At 48.3% G+C, this 23,994-nt stretch overlaps 1 protein-coding gene across 2 annotated transcripts in view; it reads right to left on the bottom strand.

Annotated features, from left to right (window-relative positions):
• The window catches only part of LOC144755653 (uncharacterized), a 533,565-nt gene that overhangs the window by 287,891 nt on the left and 221,680 nt on the right, over window positions 1–23,994 (bottom strand). For both annotated transcript variants that reach the window (XM_078644812.1, XM_078644811.1), the window contains exon 3: window positions 17,145–17,310. In XM_078644812.1, the coding sequence (XP_078500938.1) occupies window positions 17,145–17,310 (166 nt within the window). The remainder of the gene's footprint in view (window positions 1–17,144; window positions 17,311–23,994) is intronic.

Consider the following 23,994-nt stretch of genomic DNA (forward strand, 5'->3'; position numbering starts at 1 on the left):
CTATGCACATGTGACCAATATTCACACAGTAAACATTTCAAAGTGTAGTCATAGAGGTGTGCGTGCCACAGACCAAGTGCACGCAGTAAAAAAATAGGATAAAATCTCTCTGCGATTTATTTTTATGAGGACTATTGAAAAAGTTTGCGTGCCACAGACAATAGACACGCTTATTTGCAAAAATGTAACTGTATAATATTTCCTGAAAAAATGAGCGAGTCACCGATAACTTGAAAACGTGTGCATGTCACTGTAGAGTTCTGGCTTAGGCCTAGAAATTAGGGCAGACCACACATGGAATTTGCTTTGGTGGTCAGCGTTATGCCTGCCCACGCCCAGTGCCCCGGGCTCTTTATTAACTCTTCTGCGTGCCCTCCGTACGGACGTCGGGCTAAACCACTAGCTCACGCCCCGAGGGGGGGGTGGAGCCGGGGGACATCTCTGGGACCCCCGTGACATGGTTGGGCCCGATTTGGCAACACTACATTCCTCCTTTACCCAGAAGTGAAAAACGACAACCAACAACCATAACATAAACATCTTAAAGTCTTGAATACAGTCTCTGTGACTTGCATTAAACACAAAAAGGAACAGTCTTACTTTGGTCTGGCGGAGGTACAGCCCATGCTCCTTCAGCATCGACATCGGGCCACAAAGTCCCGGTACCTCTGGGCTTCGGATAAGGGCGTAGATGGTACCTGCTTTGGCTGCACTCGTCGGAAGGGGTTTGAGACATGTCCTCAGAGCAGTCTATCTCAACGACACCTGGGCGGCTCTGTGCTCCTTGCGACCCACAATCCCTTTGAGTTGGCGTGACCGAGACATCTCCGGAACTCTCTGTTTCGCGAGGGGTCCCTTCTTCTACAGCTTCCTGGGGACCTTGGGACGACACAGGGTGGTGTTCTCCGGAATCGGACAAATCTTCCTCCTCTCCACTCGGGACTTTCTTAAAGAATGACACATTCCTTGTGACTTCTTCTCCACCTCTGGTCGCCGTGACCAGGGTGCCTTTGATGTTGGTAACAGTCCAAAGGTCTAGCTCGAATGGCAGGCGGAACTTTCCTCCTGGATGGCGGTCTTTCACTAGCACCCGGTCACCAACTTGGATGGAGCTGACAGCAGCTCTTCTCTTCCGGGACACCTCGCGATTAGTCTTCGTTCGCTGTTCCATGGATCGATTAGGCGGGGTTGGTGATGATGCCCACGTGGGGTGGTGTGGGATAGTGTCCGTGACTACCCTGCCAATATAAAGGCGGCTTGAAGGGATTCCTGTGGTGCAGTGGGGTGTCAGCCTGTATTCCCGTAGGAACTGATAGAGGGCTAGCTCCAGGCCCTGGCCGTCTGCTAATGTGATTTGAATGGTCTTGTTCAGAGTTCTCATTAGCCTCGCGACTTCCCCGTTGGCTTGAGGCCATCTCGGGGTTATGCGTCGGTGTTTGATGCGGTGGGACTGCAGGTACTCAGCCAGTTCGCCGCCGTTGAAGGGCGGACCATTGTCAGTGCGTAGCTCTCCAATGAGGCCATGGGTGGCGATTACCTTTTCCAGCTTGGGAATTACCTCGGATGCGGCCGTCAAGGACAGGATCTCCACTTCGGGGTATCGTGAGAAGTCGTCTATCACCACGAATATGTATTTTCGTCCAGGAAGGCTGCCAAAATCCACACTGGCTTGCACCCACGGAGATGTCGGTCCTTCCTCAGTAATCACTGGCGCCAGAGGGTTGGGTAGGCTGGTCACCACACACACAGGACATCGCTGGACCATTTCTTCAACCACCTTGTCAAGGCCTGGGAACCAGAGTTTGCTCCGAAGGCAGTTTTTTGACTTTACGATGCCCTGGTGCGCGCCATGTGCAAGGAGGGCTGCCTGTTGGGTAGCACCAGGCGAGGGCATCTTAGAAGACATCCCTCCGGAGATATAGACAGTTCATTTCGGACTTGGTGGAGTGCCCTCAGCGTTGCTTGGGCACCAGGCGTGCGGAAAGATGCTGGGCTTTGGAGTAGCTTCCAGTTTCCCGACGTGATGGCCTGGATGGCGATCTGCAGGCAGTCGTTGTCCTTGGTGGCCTGCGCCACTTCCTCCAGGGAGATTGGCAGGGGCCTTGACCTTTCCACGATCATCCTGACATATTCCTCCGTGGCAGCGGCTTCTGCAGCTTCCGAGTCAGTGACCGGGCGGGCGTGTCTCGACAAGTAGTCGGCTGGGTTTCGGGTGCCGGGTTGATACTCCACTGTGAACTGGAACTCCTGGAGCTGGAGGACCCACGTCTCAATCCAAGGGGGGGAGGCGTGAGGAGGACCCCTGGAATAGCGGAACAAGGGGTTTGTGGTCTGTGATTACCACAAATGGGTGTCCATACAAGTAGATGTGGAAGTGCCGGCACCCCCACAAGATGGCGATGGCCTCCCTCTCGATCTGCGAGTACCGCTGTTCTGTTGGTGTGAGGGTTCTGCTCGCATATGCGACTGGGGCCCATTCTCCACATACTTGTTGCTGGGTCAGCACGGCCCCTAGGCCTGTCGGGCTGGCGTCCACTACGAGTTGTGACTCGTTCCGGGGGTCGAAGTAGGCTAGGGTCGTGTCAGCTGAGAGTGCCGCCTTGGTCTTCTGGAATGACTCTTGCTGTTCCGGCCCCCATTCCCAGGTGGCGGTGGACTTTGTGAGGTCACAGAGAGGGCCAGTGAGGTCCGACAGATCCTTGATGAACCGCCCGCAGTATGTGACCATCCCAAGAAAGCTGCGGACTGCTGTCACCGATGTTGGGGCGGAGGCTTCGTGGATATCTTTGACCTTTTCTGGGTCCGGTCCTACTCCCTGGTCGGAGAATCTGTAGCCAAAAAAACTAATGTCTTTGCGTAGGAAATCACACTTTTCCCTGTGGAGGGTTAGACCCCGCTCTTGAAGTCGGGTGAACACTGCTTGGAGGCGTCGGACGTGCTCATCTAGGGTTGGTGCGTGGACCAAAATGTCGTCACTGACATTCAACACGCCGTCGAGTCCTTGCAGGACGTTCTGAATGATGTTTTGAAACACCTCTGCTGCATTTGATATCCCAAAGTTGAGCCAGGTATACCGCCAAAGGCCGGCGTGAGTGGAGAAGGTGGTTATCGGGCGTGAATCCGGGTGTAAGGGAATTTGGTGGTACCCTGACCTCAGGTCCATCTTCGAGAACCACTTTGAGCCTGACAATTCCCCAATGATGTCATCTATGGTTGGTGTCAGGTGGCGCTCCCGCTTGATAGCAAGGTTGGGGATGCGCATGTCAACGCAGATCCGCACGGCGTCGGGCTGCTTCGGTTTCTTGGCTATCATGATGGGCGGCACCCATGGAGTGGGCCCGCTCACCCTTTCGATGATTCCAGCTCGCTCAAGTAGGTGTAGTACCGATTCTACTTTGGGCCGTAGGTGGAACGCGATGCGTCGGTGCCGGAGGGCCACTGGGGCGACTGATTTGTCTATGTGGAGATGGATGGCGGGTCCCTTCAAACAGCCGATTCCTTCAAATAGCGAGGTGTGTTCTAATATGAGATGGTCGAGGCTGTTGGCTTGGACTGTGAGTGCGAAATGTATCAATCCGAGGTCTTGGGCTGTTCTGCTACCAAGCAGGAATCCGGACCCTTCTTGCGACACGTAGATTTTGGTTTGTAGGCGAGCGGAGTCGTGGGACAGGGCCGTCCGGAACATCCCGCACAGGCGTAGTGGGCGACTGGTGCCGTAGGCGTATACTTGCACTCTCGTGGGATGGAGTGCCGGTGCGTTCTCCAATGTCCGGTATACGCTGGCTGCCATTAGGTTGATCGTCGCGCCGGTGTCGATCAGAGCCGCTACTGCTTGGTCCTGCACGTTGACGGTGCACATGGGTTCTGCGGACAGCGTGGCTGCCAGAGTGTTGACCATCCGCACCACGTGGACGGAGGCCGCGTCTGCCTCGTCGTCGTCCATGTCGCTGCTGGTAGAGGTGTTTGGCAGCGGCTCTAGCTGTCTTGCCCTTCTGGGTGGGCCACCCTGCTTCTTCCTCTGTGTCGACAGGCACACACTAGCGAAGTGGTTGGCTTTTCTGCAGGCACTGCAGATCTTGCCTTGTGCCGGAAATGCTCCGTTGTGGGGTGTTGCTCCTCCGCACCACGCACAGGCACGGACGTGGGAGGACTGAGCTGGTCTTGGTCTTCCTCGCCGAGACTGTTTCGTGCGGTTCTCGGTGGAGCCGGTCTTGAGGGCGCACACAGGCTCCGTTTTGACTGCGACTGTCGGCTTTGGCTCCATGTGCGCGGCTCTGGCCTTAGACAACTCCTTGGACCGCCATAGTGCCAGGATGTCGCGCATGGGCATGTTGTCCGTCTCCAATACCCTCTCGCGCAGCTTCGAAGACGCGCAGCCCTGAATGAACTGGACGCTGATCTCGTCGTCAACATCGGGGAGGGTGCACGTGCTGGCTAGCTTCTTCAGTCTCGTGTAAAAGACGTCCACAGACTCCTCCGGGAGCTGGCGGGCTTGGGGGAACAGGAATCTTTCGTAATCCGCGCTGGCGACGTGTTCAAAATACGCCGTGATGGCGTCGCGCAATGTGGTGTACGTTCGAGGGCCACCCTCCGTTACGTCTTTCGATATGTCGTGAATTGCCTCACCTCTGAGGTGCAGCAGCATGGCACGCCATCGCTCGACTGCGATTTCCGCCACCACAAAGTAGTTCTCTAGGCGTTTCACCCATTTCCTCCACCGTGCCGCTTGCGACGGGGGTGTGCCTGGTGACTGCGAATGGCTCCAAGGGAGGTACGTTGGCCATGGCTGCTGCGGGCAGGTGCCGGTGTTGCTAACGGGCCCTGTGGGCGAACCAGATGACCAGGAGCTCTTGGGCACACAGGGGGGAGCGAGCTGCGACTCAGAACGGTCCAATTCGCGTCTCACGCAGGATGCGTGAGGATCGGCAAGGTCCGTAGCGTTGCACACGGAATGCGTGAGGGATGGCCCGCCCAGCGCGTGCAGCATATCAGGCAGCGTGTCTCCGCACGGAGGGGGAAAGGCAGCAGTCGCTTGGCCGGGGATGAGAGCGGCCAGGCGGAGGGAGCAGCTGGAGCGCCGGGTCCGCGCGCGCTCACCTTGGGAGCGCGCGGCACCACCACCAGGGCGGAGAGGCAGGGGCGCGGCTGTTGGGGCGCACCTACGTGTCCGGAGCACCAGGGGAGGCAGCGGTGAGTCCAGGCACAGGCACGCTCCGGCGCAGGGCAGCTGGGGTCTCTCTGGGTAGAGCGGCTCGACTTGACGCCAGTGGGGGAGGCCGCAGGGGCCACGGCCGTCCCTCCTTAGGCAAAAGCGCGATGGTGCTTCGCACGAGATGGGGTGGCGAGATCACCCTCGTCGCCAATGTAGAGTTCTGGCTTAGGCCTAGAAATGAGGGCAGACCACACGTGAAATTTGCTTTGGTGGTCAGCGTTATGCCTGCCCACGCCCAGTGCCCCGGGCTCTTTATTAACTCTTCTGCGTGTCCTCCGTACGGACGTCGGGCTAAACCACTAGCCCACGCCCTGAGGGGGGGGTGGAGCCGGGGGACATCTCTGGGACCCCCGTGACATGGTTGGGCCTGATTTGGCAACACTACAGTCACGATGAAAGGTCACGCAGATTTTCTCCCTCTCTCTTAAATATTTCAATAGCTTACTTGCTTTCAGTGGCGCTGTAACTCCGCTTCTTTGACTGGTGGCGTGCGTGTCACCGATGATGCGCACACTAAATATCAGCTTCTGACACTTCGCTTCTGAGTGACTCTCTGTCAAAATACAAGCTTACAGGCAGGGTGCTCCGCCCTACTATTTAATTAGAAAGCAAGGGTTATTGCCACTCACAAAATGGCTCCGACACCACTGACGCTGAATGTGAATGCTGCCATTAAAATGGACAATTTCACGTAAGCGTACACCAAAGAAGGCGGCTGACTCAATTAAACTGGAACGCTGACTCTGTACTCCGCGCTGTGACTTGGAGATACACATAGATGTTCCCTCAATATTTCAATAACATTAACAGTACCTGAGTGAATATTCCTCTCTGATTTCTGCGACGTCTCGAGCACTTATTCACTTTGAAAAAAAAATGAACAGACCGCTCAAGCGACGCTGGAATTCTCCCGAAGTGATTCAGGTAAGCCTTGTTCCCAATTATCTTTTCCCGTGGGTCCTGCAGTCACCTCTACCACGTTTTTTGTAATGAAAAAGTCGATAACACGAGAAGAAAGAAGGATCGATGTTTATTCTTGTCAAAAAGTTGCTGCGCTGCAGGCAGCTGGCAAACAGTAACTACAACGTTTTCAAAACCCAACATTCTGTTTAGAATGCCACAGATAGATCATGACACTACAGCATTCTAAACTAAAGCAGAACATTACACACACCTATCTGATACAGTAAATAGACAGATACACAAGGAGGCTACACACTGCCTATTGGGACTCACCGTGCATATGAAGAAAGCTAAAAACATGAACACGTTTATTAACCTGGCCGAATACTTGCCAAGTGATGCATAGCCACCCCCTGGAAATCGCCCTTGCTGCTCTGTTGGGCCTCTGTTGAGAGTCCTAAAAGCTGTAATGCCTGGTAAAACCGAGAACTGCACAAACAATGACAGCTGCTACAGGGTATTCCCCATCAGTGAACTAGGATGAATGAACCTGCCCGCGGTGGAGGCCAACACGGACAAACGATGCCCGTGAGCTACATCCGGGGCGACATACACACAGGGTTGTGCCGGGGATCCTCACACATGTTCTAGGTAGGGCACCCTTCCAAGTTTACATCACACCAACACTGCTCCTGTACAACCCTACACCCCCATCACAATGTGGACCACACACACCATAGCCCCTTACTCACTGGGGCCACTGGCCCGCGAAGGCTGCCAATAGCTATAAGGTTGCATTTCTCCCTATTGTCTGTATATTGCACGCCTCCTCCAATAGTACTATGCAGCGAAATATGATGTGAAATGTGGTTAAAATATCCACATGCGTGTTGTATATGCAACATCCTATACATGTATCAACTGTAAAGCAGATATGCATGCTGCTTTACAGACACTATCAGAAAACAACTAAGATAGACCTACTGTGGGGGAAGGGACGACAAAGAAGGGATTCTGCTTGGTTGGTTTTAAAAAAAGCATTTACAATGCAATAGGTCTCGCATTAACGCTACTTTGAGCTATTGGCATTGTAAATGACAATGCCTTTTATATTTGTTTTTAAAACCATAACATAAATAAAAGGCAATCAGCCAGATTCATCAATGTCAAATTCTGCGATTTCTAAATTGCGAGAAAAGCGAATCGCAATTAAGAAGTCGCAGAATGGCATTCATGAATATTTGCGATAAAAAAAGCGATTCGCAATCGGCCGCAGTCGCCGATTGCGAGTCCCCGAAAATCGGTAAATATTCGCATATTCGCCCGATACCCGTGTTGAAATTGCGAATTCGCAATTACCGATATCGCAAATTGCGATCTCGCTAACTGCGAGATCGCAAAAAAGGGAAGTCGCATCCTGAGCACAGTGATGACATCACAACCAGGAAGTTGGCAGGTTCCACCCTCATTCAGCAGTGAGAGCCTGAACTGTAAGCATCATCATCAGAGGTCCCCTCCAGTGTGCCTACAGGAGTAAACTAGGAGACACCCCAGCGGCAAGCATGTCAGAGGAAGCTGCAGCTGGATCTTCCACTGGGAGAAAGAGAAAAATAAAATTTTCAGAGCAGGAGCTCGAATTTTTAATTGAAGGAGTCTGCAAGGACTACAATCGGCTCTTCGGCAAAGACTCCAGAAGGGTGCCCGAGGCCGATAAAAGGCGGCTGTGGTTGCGCATCCGCGCTAAAGTAAACTCTGTGGGGGTGACCTAGCGCTCCGTGGACGAGCTAAAAAAACGCTGGTATGACCTCAGAGGGCGGTCAAAGGAGAAGATTGCGGAGAGGCTGGGGGAGCGTGTGGCGACAGGTGGAGGGGAGCCCACTGTCCCACCGAATACACCACTGGAGGACCGAGTGGAGGACACCATAAATCCGCAGGCATGCGTGGGGGTGACCCAGCTGGACTCCTCCCGACCCACCCAAGACACACCAGGTAAGTGCCAATGCGACTGCGACCCCCTGTCCCCTAACAATGTCCATGACTCCAGAGCATCCCATAGCAAACCCCAGTCATGCAGCCAAAGCACACCACTAAAGCGCTATTGCATTGTGGGACATGTAGTCTGACCACAATTACCATCTTGCCCCATTAACCCAGACATGTTTAGTGAGAGTCAATCCTGCAGCGAGTCAGGGAATGGTAGTCTGCATGCATGTTGGAAGCCAAAATGTGTAAGAAACATGTCACTAATCAACGTCCACTTTACATCACAGGTGGCGTAGAAGTCCCCAGCACAGACAGCGATGGGCTGGTAATTGATGACATCACGGAGGACACAGAGGGAGACACAAATCTATCCCCACAGCCCGGACCATCAGGGCAAGCAGCTGCCCCAGCGGTCATTACACCACCTGCCCCTGTGGCCAGTGCCACCCCTGTGCCACCACGCGCTGCAGTAGCACTGCCCGTCACACAACCACCAGTGGGGCTTGCAACACCAGCAACAGTTCGCCAACCAACCCGCTGCCCTGCGGCTGTGAGGAGCCAGTCAAGCGGACTGGTGAGGGTTCAGCGCACTAACAATTCCCGTGCTGGCAGGGGCCAAAACGTGCGACCAGGTGGGCTCTCCATTGAGCGCCGTATGCTACATGTGCATCAAACCCAGGCACGTAATCTCGGGGCTATCCACCTCCAACTGGACAAGACCGGCCGAAATGTAGCACAAATGTCAGACCGCATGGAGAGGATGACAGGTATTATGGAGGCCAACACACAGGCCATGAACAGGCAGCGGGATCTCAACCGCCGCAGACACCGCCAACTGCTGACCCGCCTGTCAGCATACACGCGGTCCAACTACATAATTGGGAACGCGACATCCCAGCTCTCGCGATGCTCCTTGGCCATGCAGGTCCAAATGGTCCAGTGCTGCCAGGACGTCGCAAGAGCTCTGGAGCATGTGTCAACAGCAGTGCAGGGCATGCAGGCTGCCGGCCATGGCCAGGCGGGGGGGTGACCACACAAGTGAGGCTACATCCAGCCATAGCAGCCAGTCCATTCCACCGGTGGTAGCACCCCGCCGCAGCAGCAGGCCCTCTGCTGCCTCACGGCCTAATCAGGAGGAGGATGTAGAAAGGAGGTTGGGTGCATCTGCCCGGAGGGGACATTGAACAATAGTAAATTTACATGAGTGGCCATGCTGCTGCTACAAGCATGCCCTCCTGAAGAACAGACATATGACGCAATATGTCATTCATGTACCAGTTTGCAGAATGCCCAGTTTATTGTGCTGTAACAATTACAAAAATTCTGACTAACTTAATCTGACTCATGTCATTATTAATGTTGTCATGTATGAGTTAAGTAATGGGTGTGGGGAGTGGGTGCACTAGAAATAGTTCATGCAGATTTGGTTGCGGCGCCTGTGTCCTTCTGCAGGATTCTCACCGCGTGCGTGACGCACATGTGCAGGTGGTCGGTTGTCCCCTTCCGACTCACTGCCAGAGATGTCGACAGGTATCCTGCGCTTGGTAGCAATGTTGTGGAGGATTGCACACACGGCCACGATGCGACAGCAGACCTCTGGCTCGTATTTGAGGGCCCCACCGGTCTTGTGCAGTATGCGAATCTGCTCTTCAAAAGGCCAAATGTCCTCTCAATGCAATTTCTTGTGCGTATGTGTGCTGCATTGTAACGCCGTTGCTGTGGTGTTGCAGGGTTGAGGTATGGTGTGAGGAGGTACTCACGGAGAGCGTAGCCGCTGTCACCTGAATGATAGGAGCAGAGGGTGAGTGCCTGTGTAGCGCAGCTACATTATCACAGTGTAACATTGTGGGGCATGTGTACTTACCCAGTAGGTGTCCTTCACCAAAGTCTCCCCTGGCCAGTCATGGGTGAATGCCACTGTGCCGGAATATGAAGTAGTCATGTGTGCTCCCCGGGTACTGTGCCACTATGTCCGTGATGATTGTCTTTGCATTGCACACCATCTGGATATTGAGGGAGTGGTAGGACTTGCGGTTGCGATACATGTATTCCGTTTGTGCCGGTGGGCAGATGTGGATGTGGGTACAGTCAATGCATCCTATTATATGTGGAAATTGTGCTACATTGTAAAATTGCAGCTTGGTGTCATTCAAGTCCTGTTGGCTGGTGGGGAATGAGATGTAGTGGTGTAGCAGGGTCAGCATGGCCTCCAGGAAACTCCTTAGGCAGCGGGACATGGTGGGCTGGGATATCCCCCCTGCGACAGCGACTATCCCCTGGAAGCTTCCAGAGGCCAGTAGGTGCAGGCTGCACAATACCTGCACATGGGTGGGAACGGCATTGGTCCTCCTTGTTGGGTGCTGCATCAGGGAGTCTAGGTCCCGGATCAGCTTGATGATCATTGCCCCATTTAGGCGGTACTTCGCGTAAATTTGCTCCCTGGTTTGGCCCAGAAGGGTGACCCGCAAACGGAATATCCGCTCCTGGATCCTACGTCTGTTCCATGCTGCTCGCTGTAGCCTTCGCCGCCTAACCACCATGTAGAGTCCTGGCATTGTGAGAGTCCTCAGGCTGCAGCTGCATGTCCTTAAGTGTGTTTGGTCAGGCCTGCACCTGTTTGCAGTTTGCTAACGTTTATTGAATTTTTTTTTTTCCTTACTGGTTACCACCTGGTTTGGGTTCTCCTTAAATTGCGCGTCGCAAATAGCGATTTTCGGGTTTTTCGCAATATGCGAATTTTCATGAATGGCGATTGCGAATATTTAGCGAGTTCGCAAATTAATTCGCAGAATCCATGGTTTCTCGCTATTTCAGATTCGCAAATGGGCTTGTTCCATGATTCTGCGAATTTATTTGCGGACTCGCTAAATTTATTTTGCGAATTCGCTATTTTGGGTTTTTCACTATCATGAATCCCTTTCTTTGAAATTGCGATCGCAATTGCTAATTCGCACCTATTGCGATCGCAATTTGGCTTCATGAATCTAGCTGATTGTCAATTAAAATGCCAATAGCTCAAACTTGCATAAATACGAGACCTATTGCATTGCAGATGCTTGTTAAACTTGGTAACACTGTCTGGGAATTGATATGTTCTCTTTAGTACTATTTTAATACCCAAATATAGCAACAGGAAACAAAAAGGTCCAGCTTTGCTAGAGGCCTTTCACTGCACAGCAACGCGTCACTGGATTTTAAGTAACTTTTGAACCCTTTGAGCTAGAAACAAAAACATTTTTGATTCAAATCTGCAGATTATGTGCAGACAATGGATTATGTGCTAAAGCGGCAAGGCTATAATTATGTGGAAAATCACCAAATCCGCCAATCGCATAATTCCAGTAGCCCATAGCAGACCTCAATAATGAAAGCTGCGTTCACCAGCCTTTCAGCCACCTGCGCTCGTCCAGACTACTACTTGCACTCATGCCACACATAAGAAAACCTAATCTGACAGGCGCGCCTTCTCCCACATCGCTCCTACAGTGTGGAACGATTTGCCACTACACATAGCAACCTACTCTGAAAACCAAGCTTTTCGAGTCAGGGCCGGCTCTAGGGTGGTGCGACCGGTGCCATCGCACCGGGAGCGAGCTACCTGGGGGCGCCGTGTTTGCAACTTTATTATGCTTTCAAAGCACCTGCTGCTGCGTTCCTTTCCTCCTGCAATTACGGGCCTCACAAAAATGTCAAGATAACTCCTGTGATTAATGTTCTTCCTGGCCAGAGATCAGTTTTGTGTAGTTGAGGTTTTTGACGTATGTGAAGCTAGCACAGAGGGTTAATATGCCTACTGCAAAGAACGTGTATCAAGTAGATTATAGAGTGCATTTAATGTAAACAGATCGGCAGGTTACTGCTTTTAAAAGAGCCATCCTTTTGTTACTTGCAATTCATAACTTAAAGTCCTAATATAGAATAGTGAGGTATTATCTTTCATCAAAGAACTGCATACACTCTATAAAGTATAGAACATTGATTAATGTTGCAAAAAGGGTTAAAACTCCCAACTATGCTGTTTCTTTTTCGACTCTGAGTTTGTGCTTTTCCACACCAAGCACTCCTAAACAATACTGCCTACTAGTATGGATGCCATGTGACTCCTACACTTTTAGTCCTTTGGCGTGTGTAACATTTCCTATACACTGATTTACACAAGTATGATAGATTGTGTAATGTGTGCGTGATGCAGAAATTGGATGAGGGGTTCCATTTCATCCCAATGCGCACGGTCATATCTGGCAAGTAACGCTTGTGTATTAGATATGCACCAGAAGTTAGCTGCCTGGGAGGCTACCCTTTTCCCTGAAGCATCGAGAAGCTTTGCCTCCTTATCTGGGGGTGGAGCGTCTCCAGTAGTTTAGGAGTTTGCCCTTTTGCGTGAATTGGAAACTACCAACGAGTCTAAGGGTAATTGTCTCTTATGTAGACTGGATCAGATGGTGCAGGTTTGTATTTTTTATCCACCCTAGGGGTAAGTATACGTGACCTGACAGGATATTTAAATATGTTGGCTACATGCCTGATCATTCCTTTCAGCATGGGTAACATATGTGTTGACTTTGTATGCTGTTTAATGTTTCAAAAAGGAAATCCTCTTCAAGGGATTTTTTATGGAGCTGACCCCATGGTAATTAGCAGCCCTGCCTAGCAATTCACTATAGCCTACACTGTTGTCTGGTGGAGAGGGCCTTGTAGCAAATAGGTCAGGATTATTGTCTGAGGTCGAGTCAGTGTTGTAGTCATCCCACTCATCTGTAGGTCCTGGCTCGCCATTATCATCATCCACATCCCTGTCACCCTGATTTTAAGGTGTATGTGATGGTGAGTACTCTGATGAAGTTGACACAGGTAGAGACTCGGCGAAAGTGGTGATGGAAGAGGAGGAGGAAGTGGAGGAGGGCAAGGGTTTGTTCCAATATTTCTCTCCTTCCATGGAATATGATATTCCTCTCCAGTATTAGTCCTTCTCTTTAGAGTCACTTTAGGTGTAATGTGTCCAGTTTTAGAATTTATGTACAATATTTCCTGTATTGGGTCCGTTTTTTGGAACAGAGCAACAAAACTGTGCTTTTTAGGTGACTTTGGTTCATCACTCTGTTTTGGCGCCGAAGTTTTCGGTGCTGACGGCTTCGGGGTTGGTGCTTTCGGATCCCAGGTGGTTTTCTGTGCCGAGTGGTGAGTTCGGAGCCGGGCTTTGGCTTCGATCCTGAAGGCTTTGGCTCGGCACCCGACTTGGCGTGGGGCTTTTCGGAGCCAAAAGTCTTTTTGGTAGGCTTAGGTACCGGGCCAGAAGGCGGGGCGTTGGGAGCGTGGACTCGGCGCCAACAATGGCCCAAGGGCCACGGGTTGGTCCGGGGCCTTCTTTTTCGGTTGACTTGGGTTTTGGGGTGAGGTAGGGACTATACTTACAGTACGTTGTCCATGCGGGATGTCTTCATCCTGGTCAGAGCGGGAGATCTGTTCCTGTTCTTCCTCGGCTCCAATAGCGTGCCGGCTTCTTCATCAGATTTAGGTCCGAAGAGGTCTTGAATGGATCCTGTGTGTTGGCTCTGCATGTCGAATTGTCGAGCCAGACGTTCGTGAAGAGTCTTTTTGGAGGGGAAAGCTCGGCAAGTGTCGCTGTCCTGTTCACTGTGTTCTGGTGACAAACACAGGTTGCACACTTCGAGCGAGTCAGTGCGCGGGTATTTCTTGTGGCACTGAGGAGAGAATTTAAAGGGAGTTTGTTCCATTGACTGCGAGTCGAACAGGGGACTAGGCTTGACAGCATACCACAAGCTCACCAATTGAAATAGGGTTTTTGTCAATAAACATGATATGCAAAGAATGGAATACATGATCGGAAACAATACCGTCGAGGGTGAGTGTTCAACGCACCGAGGGAAAGCAAAGGATCGGTGTCGAACCGGAGCGCAGCAAGTAACATCCGAACCCGACGGCAGAAAAAAACAATCTGAAGATGGAGTCGATGACCATGCGCACTATCACCGAAAGGAGGAGTCACCTACCTCATGACTAGGAAGACTTCTTTGAAGAAAAACAAAGTGCAAACATCCAGGCCCAGCACTAGATGGCGATCTACGTATAAGCATGTGATCAACAGCTCACATGCGTCAAACATTTAATTCAGTCCCCTAAAGACTGGTCATTTCTCAGTAAGGGCAAATCAGAGCAGCATGGTTGTTGCTGCAGTGGAGTTAGATGACTGCTGTCTCTGCTGATGTGTATGGCCTTCACCACCAATGTGGGTTTTGGACCAGGGAAAAGTCCGGGTTCATGGCAGTGCTGGCTGGGCACGTTATTGCTTCATCTATGACAGTCCTGATGAGCAGCTCATGAATCTCACATATGGCAGAGCTGCCGGGCCATACCCTGATAATCTATTTGCATGCATTCAGGTAGGCCGCTGAACCATAGCACGACTCACACAGTGAGCGGAATCAAGTCGAGAATGCACTTTTCTGTGTCCTATTCAACCTCAATGATTTGGGCAAAATTCACCATGAGGTCATCTGGGACAGCAGCAAGAATGACCATATCACACAAAGGATGGGTAAACCTGCCCAGCAGACAATCTGCATGTAGTGAGCACAAAGCTAGGCTGGCATCACTGCACTTAAGATTCTCTAGCAGGAGGGGTGGTAGGAAAGACCTTAGGCTTCACCTAACTAACCACTAGACTTTCTGTCATGATGTGATGTGTGAGGAAAGTTGGGCTATAAGGGGTCGGTCTCTTCAATCTGGTGACGGGGCCGACTTATTGGAGGGCTAGAACGGATTTCCCAAATTGACCATCAAAAGGGTCCCTGAGAGCCTCATTAAAGTACATTAGGGGCTTACTGGAGGCCAGCCCTGGTGAGATAATACCTGTCAGTAAATTTGATTTAGATTTGGCAGCAGGCAGATGTGTGTCGAGGACTTCCACTGCTATGTTTACCAAAAATGTGAAGCAAGTACTTTCCAGGTGCAAGCAAGCTCAGTCTCTGGAGAAGTGTTCTGCCCACTTGCATTCTGCACATTCAAAACAAAGCCCATCAGTGTAGTGTGGAGGGAGGAGTTTGTCTGTCTCCTCGCCATTGTCGCCATCATGGGGAACACATTGTAAGCCTAGTAGAGCATCAAAATTGAAGCCTAGCCTCTGTTAATATTGATGGCATGAAAGAGGCTGGGAGTCAGGTTCGGTCATTGTTGGCACACACCCAAGTGATTTCATATCATGATATAGATCTGGTGCAGAGTGACATTGGTCAGGATCAGAGACCGGCATATGCACCAGATCCGGTATGGATGCTTACAGAGTTGGCAGTAGCCCTGGCCCCAAAGGAAATAGAATGAACCCTGGGGTGGGAATGGATTTCTGGTTGGTGATTGGTTCAAGCATTCCACCCATCGCTTTCTTATATTCCTCAGTGTAACATCTTACATGTGATGGGTATGCTCAGATGCAGGTCTCAAGATCCCCGTGCCGCTGGACGAAAGATGTACCCTATTGAAGAGGCTCAAATAGGCTGATACCTGGCTGGGGTTGGTTGTGTTATTTTTCAGAGGGGATCAGGCCTGGCCATTCGGGCTGGAGTGTTCCTACTGAAGCAGGACCAATGAGGATTTGCATATGGATGGGTCCGAGGTGGCATGGTTGACAAAAAAATGAATGGACAGGGATGTGGCCTCGAGATTAATTCAAGCATCCACTAATCATTTTTTTGTGTCCCCATGAGGGCAGTCGGTGCCGGAGAAGGACGTGTTGGCAGAAGTGCAATTGGAGGCTCCTGTTGCTCCATGGAGCCCAAAGGCACTCCTGAGAGAGATGGCAGCATCTTAAGCATCTGCACCAGAGCCCCTCCGAAGGTCTCAATTTGTTGCTGGATTGCGGACAGCCTGGGGAACTCAGGGCTGCAACCAACAGGCTCAGTATAGTTAATCATTGGAGGCGAGTGGCCCCTGTCTCCACGCCTGATTTTGATTGGCTACACAGGGTCGAATCTGACTTGTCTTATTACGCTTGTAATATGCTTTGGATTCCAATTTACCTGAGGTCTTCCAGTGGGACTGGGATTTAGAATGTGGCCAGTCTCGCAATAGCAACTCTCGACATGGGGCGGGAGCAGAACCACTGTAAGAGACCTCTTCTTATGTTTACAACCTGTAGCTGTGCTTTGCTCTCTGATGCCTTTAGGTGCATCAAGGTAAACCTTTCATGTACTTGAGACTGGACCAAGGCACCACAAGAGCTGAAGGAGCCTGTAACTGACATCCGTATCCTGCAGTCATGGCAAGACTTGAATCCTGTCTTTTTTGAGCAACACATTCTCCCTGGCATACTGACCAAAATCATTTGAAGGCATTGGAGGACTGACACATTGGGAGAAGAGCTCTGGATCTGCGTCAAAGGATACAGAAAAAAGTAGCTGACTGCAGCACATAGGGGTGGCGTCTTTAGGAAGCTCCTCTTCTCCACTTCTGGGGCTTTGGGAGGGCACAGTAGAGATATAGGTCGTCATCTGTAAGCAGAAAGGAGCTCTTGCTAGAAAATCTCCTCAGGTGGGAAATCTGTGGTTCGCAGTATCCATTAGAAGATTTTGATACAATTGACCAGTGATCACGGCAAGGCCATGAGGATTTCCCTGTCCTATTGTACTGCAAAACCGAGGATTAATAAATATAAAAAGTTATGTTTCTTTATAACACCTTGTACTCTCTATATGCACATGCTGTACAGCGGTCTAATACAGGGTATGTGGCAATGTTGTACTCCATACAAAGTGCAGAAGATAAATAAATACTACGGCCCTACAAAGTCACAATTTGTTGAGTATGGGATAGCCAACAATGACATATTAAGTGTTTTCCATTCAGATGCTATTCTATTATTTTACTATATTTGTGAACATCTAAAGCAGAAAAGCTTAATGTTATTTTTTTTAAATATGTATTATTTATTTTATCATTGTCTGTGGTGGTCTGTAGCGACGTATACTTAGAAATGCAGACTTCACAGCCTAAAGGTACAGTGTTAAGTAAGATACTATGGAAGATGTCTTACCTTCATCAGTGTCGCTCTCTGAGCTGGCAGGCACAGGCACCTGGCCATGGTTGTATTTACACCTTGAGCCATATTTGCAGTTTCCTTGCAAATGGTGCTGACAAATATGAAGATATTCACACTTCTGCCCTTTCGAGCAAGATCCTTTATTGTAGTATTTGCAAGGCTGTGAAAACAAAAAAATCAAATCAGTAGAATATACTGATGCTAACAGCCACTGTAATCTATTGAACGATGGATTATTAGTACATATTCAAGTTGAAAGTGACTAGAAGGGGAGTATCAATGCGTTGATAGAACATGTACGTGCTGAGGGTCACAGCAATTGATTTCCTAAAGAGTGTGGGAGGACTACTGTTATTGGCATATTAGTGGAGAACATAACAGTTGGGAGCCACTGTAAAAAATGAGCTAGTGGCAGTGGATTATTGATTTGTTAGTGACCATGGCTAAGTGGGAAGCAACTGATTTTAGATTATTTTTCATGTAGTAGAAGTCTTCAATGTGAAAGTCACTGTTAGTGGCTACTAGGTAAGAGAAGTACAGATTCTACATTAGGAATTTCTAAAGTCGAATACCATCAGATCCAACTAAGATAATTCAGAAAGAAATCTGAAATTTTACAGGATGCATTTGATAATGATTACATTAGCCCTAAATAATCTGAATTTCTGAAGAAGGTAAACCTAATAAACCCAGTATTTTATTTCTTACCAAAGATACACAAAGATTAATACAATCTCCCAGGACAACAAATCGTCTCTGGTGTGATTCAATGTTGGAACAAATCTCACAATATGTAGATACATTTTTAAAACCACGTATCAACAAAGTACCATCTTACTTAAGAGACACTATGGATTTTATTAACAAAGACAAAGGTTACCAATTTAATACAGATACACAGTGGAAGGTAACTTGAGATGTGGTCTCTTTGTATACACATATCCCTCAGGATGAAGGTCTAGAAACTCTTCAGTTTACTTGGAGACAAGACTAAGGACGCATAGAGTCCCCACAAAATTCATTTTGAAGTTGTCTGAGCTTGGGCACTACTAGTGGAATGAGTGGGAGAGGCGGGAAAGCGTACGCAAATCTGCCTGACCAGTTCATCCATATCGCATTCCCTTCCGACCGTGGGTGTGGAAACCTGGCGGCGAAGGTTGGGCATTTTGCGTTTTCGTGGGTGACAAACAGATCTATCTGTGGATGTCCCCACATTTGGAAGAATGGTTAAAGCACTTGTGGATGTATTTCCCATTCGTGGATCTGTTGTGACTGTCGGCTCAACAGATCTGCTATCTGATTGTGAATTCCTGGAAGGTGTTCTACTGTCAGGTGTATGTTTTGAGGAATGGCCCATCTCTAAATGTTCTGCGCGAGCTGGGACAGTTGTAGAGAGTGTGTGTCCCCCTGTTTTTGTATATAGTACATGGTTGTCATGTTGTCCGTCCGGATTAGGACAGTTTTGTTTTGTACTTGCATTCGAAACGTTTTGAGTGCTAGGAAGATTGCTAGCAGCTCTAGATGGTTGATATGGAACACTTTTTGTTGGTTGTTCCATTGGCCTTGTGTGGTACATTGTAAGAGATGGGCTCCCCATCCTGTGAGGGATGGGTCTGTTGTGAGCCCCATCTATGGAACAGGCTCTAGGAACGGCCGCCCTCTTGTCAAGTTTTTGGTGTTCCACCATTGCAGAGAGCGATATGTACGGTCGTCTACCAACACCAGGTCTGTGAGCTGACCTTGAGCCTGATTCCACTGTCGTGCTAGGCATTCCTGTAACGGACGCATTTGCAGTCTTGCATGTGGAACTATGAAGATGCAAGATGCCATCATGCCTATAAGTCTCATGAACACTCTGGCTTGGAGAGACAGCTGGTGTTGAAAAATGGAGACAAAGGTCTGAATGCTCTGTATCCTGGCTGGACTGGGATACACTAGAGCTGTAGATGTGTTTATGGTAGCATACTGATGAACAGCTCTAGGTGTGACTTGGTGTAGTTTATGGTGAACCCTAAGTCGTGCAGTGTTTGAATTGTTTGCTTTGTGTGTTGGACACATTGACTGAATGATTTTACTTTTATGAGCCAATCGTCTAGGTAAGGGAAGACATGTATCTGTTGTCTTCTGAGATGTGCTGCTACTACTGCTAAGCACTTTGTGAACACTCGTGGGGCTGTTGTGACCCCGAATGGAAGGACTTTGAATTGATAGTGCTGTCCTTGTATGACAAGTCTTAAATACTTCCTGTGAGCAGGATGTATGGGAATGTGAAAGTAGGCGTCCTTTAGGTCTAGTGTTGAAAGAAAATCGCCCTGTTGTAGTAGTGGGAGTACTGTCGTGTATTTCTATAGGTTCTGATTCGATCCCCCTATTCCTGACCCTATTCTGGTTAAACTTACTAGCTAGTTAACTAACAGTCAGCCCATGAGGCAAGAAATCCCCCATGATGCAGATACCGTTATCTGACGCAGTCACACTACGGCACAGGAACGTGTTATCTGATTAGGTCATAACGCTTGAGATCTAATTAGACAAGCGATATTCCTCCAGCCCCTGATAAGGCATACGACGTTCTCATAACAAATCAAACCTATGACAACCTGGATAATCCGTGCGGCCATTGTTTTGATTTCACAGAGAACTTTAGTAAAGAATGTGCTAACGAGCAAGTCGTATGACATCTTTATTGACGTACCTATGTCCATCCTTACGTCAATCTCGGCACCTTTAAGGTATAAATATTGCCGACCTTGCCCTATGCAAAGACACGCGTGGTGACAAGACGGAGCAGCCATACTTGCCGAAGCCGAGAGCAGAAGCAGACCCCGCAGGCAGCAGCCCCGCCTTCCTGACGCGCTGAGAGACGCGCTGCTATCTCAAGCCGAGAGACCCAGCACCGGCGCTTCTGGGCAGCCCTCGCAGGCAGCCTGGAATATCGAGAGCAGAGAAAGAGATACCATTCCTCATTCATCCTAAATTCCAGGTACAGAACTGAATAACCCCTCCTAGAGAATTCTTTAGTTATTCACTTGGCAAAAACAAACTTAAACTAAACTGTAACTTTCTATTCCCGCCCACGCATTAGACTTAGGTCAGGTACACGGGGTAGGCGTATTTAGAAACACCAGTTGAGTACGTTTAGTCAAATGTATATGTGTATGTAAATATATTTTAATCATTTTAAACATCATATGGCTCAGAAACCATATCAATGTTTTTACAGTATTATTTTATACTATTGCTTCTAATGTATGCACTTTACTTAACTATAAGTATTGCAATAATATCGATCCATTTCTCTTGTACGAGAAAAGAGACTGATCAATAAATAACATCTTTTATTGAACACGCCCGTCTCTTCCTTTTCTCTACATTCTGATGAGACTAAGAATGCACGTACTGACTGAGTAAAATAATTGCCTTGTGCTCACACGACTCTCGAGATTGACTCTTGATTAGGGGAGAGCAAAGTTGTCATGTTCTATGGTTGTCAGAAACTAAATCCCTTCTTGTCTAATCAGGGGAGTTCATCCTTCCTTGAACATTCGAGAAAGTTTCTAGCGAACTCTGAGCTTAGCTGGCAAACCCAAAAATTAAGTCTAGTATCGACAGTAGTAGACCTAGTTAACGTCTGGCCTAGGCCTTTACTGCTGTAGGTACTATTCCAATGCGCAGAGCCTATTGGGAAAATAGGAGCTACACTACATGGCGCCCAACGTGTTTGGAAAGGGCGATAAAACTAACGTAAGACATTTAGAGTAACTCAGTCGTGCTTTCTCACTCAGACCCCTTCTCCCAAATACTCCAAAGACGTCTGGAGTGGGTGAAAGGTTATTATATCCTCCAAAACCTCGCAGGAGGGAACTCCTATGTATGGTTCTTGGTCTAGTCAACGTTGAAGGATAAAACAGTTCCAAAATATTGTGCACCTAATCTCTGTTTCCATAAAGAAACCTGATCTGCAAATAAAAATAATACCATCCTGTCAGTAAAATGGGAGACAGTGATGGAGAAAGAGAGGCAATTAGATTAGCTACTGAAATAGCAGATGCTGATGCTACCATGCAAACAGCAGACCCGGATATAATACTCATCCAGGTCGCCAAAAGGAGATCTATAACCTTAAAACTTATAGAAAATGGACTGACACCTAGAGGTGGCACAGTCATATTCGTAATTGAGGCACACGAATATCGGCAGACAGAGGTATACTATACATGGATACATTTTCCAGCAGCAAATGCTGTAACAAAGTACTTCCACTATTACAAAGTAGAGGAACCTCCTGAAACGTACACTCCTTTCGAGGAGGTGGAAGTACCACTCAAATTCCAAGAGCATTTGCTCTTATTTGATGGCGCCCTAAAACATAATAATCACATTACAAGGCTCGGTCCTTTAGGAAGACCAGGAGCAACGTGGCCGGTCTTAGCCGGATACACACCACATCCAGACATCGACGAGATGACTGCACCAGAGCTATTAATACAGCTAAAACAACTACTAAAAATTCACAGACAATTAGTTCAGTATGTAATGCGGACTTCAACAATTCAGCCAGCGATTAAAATTCCACAGCTGACCCCTCACCAGGGGAACACAAATAAAATCACACCACAGAACATCCAATCCTGCCTAGGTAAAGTTCCAGCTAAACGGGAACAGATACCATTCTGGTTGGCACAGAAAATCACCCAAATAGAGGCGGTGTTTCCTGACACCACCCCATTAGAAAAGCACAGGATTCTGACTATATGTCTCCCAATGGGAATCGCACCACACATTGAGGACTGTGACACTTGGGGTACGGTCTTTGCTTCAATCTACACAAAAACGCACGGTGTTCCATCCATTTCGGTAATACCAGATGTGCTAAAACAAATTCAAGATGAATACGGTCCAGAACCTGCTTTAAATCTTGGTATGAAATTACTGAAAGACTTCAAGCAGGTCTCGGCTATATTACTAGCCAACATAAAGGGTGAAGCAGCAAACGTGGCGATCCGCCAGAGGTTAAAAGAGACAGATATAGCAGACCAACCAGCTGAAATTGCCAGAATCATAGAAAAATCCTATGAAGAACTAGGCAGAGATAGTCTAGGTGGAATACCAGTAAAACCGCAACTGACTACAAGTCCAGAAAAAATATTTTTTAATAATAATTCACCAAAAAAGAACTGGGATGGAAATAAACAATCCAATCCTAAAGAAAAGAAATTCCAGTCCAGAGGAAGGTCTCCTAGGCGAAGAGAGAAATCTCCAAACCCGAGACAAAGGTCACCTCAGAGTGAACCCTCTGGGAATAGATATAACCTTAGAAATAGGGATAATATTAAAAAACCTGATAGATATCAAGACATTGATACACGTCCGTCTCAATCTTTTCAGAATTCCTCGCAGAAATCGGAAAGAAGAGGACGATCAGAAGAGCACGCCAAGTCCAAAGACAAGGAACCTGCTCAACTGAAAAAGAAATCACAATTTCCAAAAAAGAAGGTAGCCAGTATCAAGGTAGTTAACAATGCCGAGAATACTGAGGACACAACTGAAAAACGGAGAATGGGCTCAGACAATGCTAGACAGCGCAGCAGAGGTGAGCATAGCTCGCAAAGTCCTTATGAATCATCTGGAGACAGTGGACACGAATGAATACCTTCAAGTGGAAACTGCAGATACCAGAGTTAGCAAGCCCCACAAAATATACGAGATAACATTACGTATAGAGGGAGATAAGACTAGGAAAATAAGGGGACTATTTTGGGATAACCTATCCAAGGGCTATGACATCCTTCTAGCTGAAAAAGACTGGCCACCAGAGTTTGTCAGGGAGTGCCCTCATGGCGAAGAAGTAATTATGCCTGCCTTCTCGAATCAAATACCGATTCATAAAAAATATACACTTGCTAGAAAGTGGGCAGTGGCCTTAGCACCTGCTTTATATAAAAATCATGTAGGATGGGATAAGGATTCTCCTCCTCACAAAGTCCAGTTAAAATCACAACCTACTGCACAGAGGCAGTACCCAATTAAGCAAGAAGCTAAAAAACAAGTAAATGAAATACTAGATCAGCTAGAATACCAGGGGGTGATTGAAACTTGCACCTCACAAATGAACAATCCTTTGTTTCCGGTCTCCAAACCAGACAATTCGTACCGTCTAGTTTTGGATTACCGACACCTTAACACATGTTGCAAAACTTTTGCAGTGCAAAACTCACACAGTGCTGCACTAATGAATAACATAGTGCGCAAAAAATACAAAACAACCTTGGACATCTCCAACGGATTCTTTTGTCAAAACATAGCACCAGAGAGCAGATATTTAACTGCATTTTCAGTAAATGGCACTCAAAAACAATTCTGTCGGTTAGCCCAGGGGTACAAGAACAGCCCGGGGGTATTCTCAGCGAGAGTAACAGAATTACTACAACTATATGATGATGAAGCATTATCTTATGTCGATGACATTTACTTAACAGATGATGACTTGGAGACTCACTTGAAAAGAGTGAACACCATAATACTTGGTTTCGCTGCAGAGGGTTACAAATTCAACTTCAAAAAGTCCAGAATTGCCCATCTGACGGTCCTATTCTTAGGATATGAGTTATCAAGTGAAGGCAAAAGCCTGGCAGACAATTTCCTAGAGAAATGTGCCGTAATCCAAGCTCCTAAAACACTAAAAAACCTACAGTCAATTCTAGGCTTCCTAAATTTCGGAAGAACTTACATTGCAAATTACGCAGAAAGGGTCAAACCCCTTTACGATCTAATTAAACCAGACTTTAAAAGATCCAGTTGGACTCAAGCACACACAGAAATTTTGAGATCCTTACAAACAGAC

The sequence above is a fragment of the Lissotriton helveticus genome, chromosome 5_1 (genome assembly GCF_964261635.1).
Source record: "Lissotriton helveticus chromosome 5_1, aLisHel1.1, whole genome shotgun sequence".
NCBI lineage: Eukaryota > Metazoa > Chordata > Amphibia > Caudata > Salamandridae > Lissotriton > Lissotriton helveticus.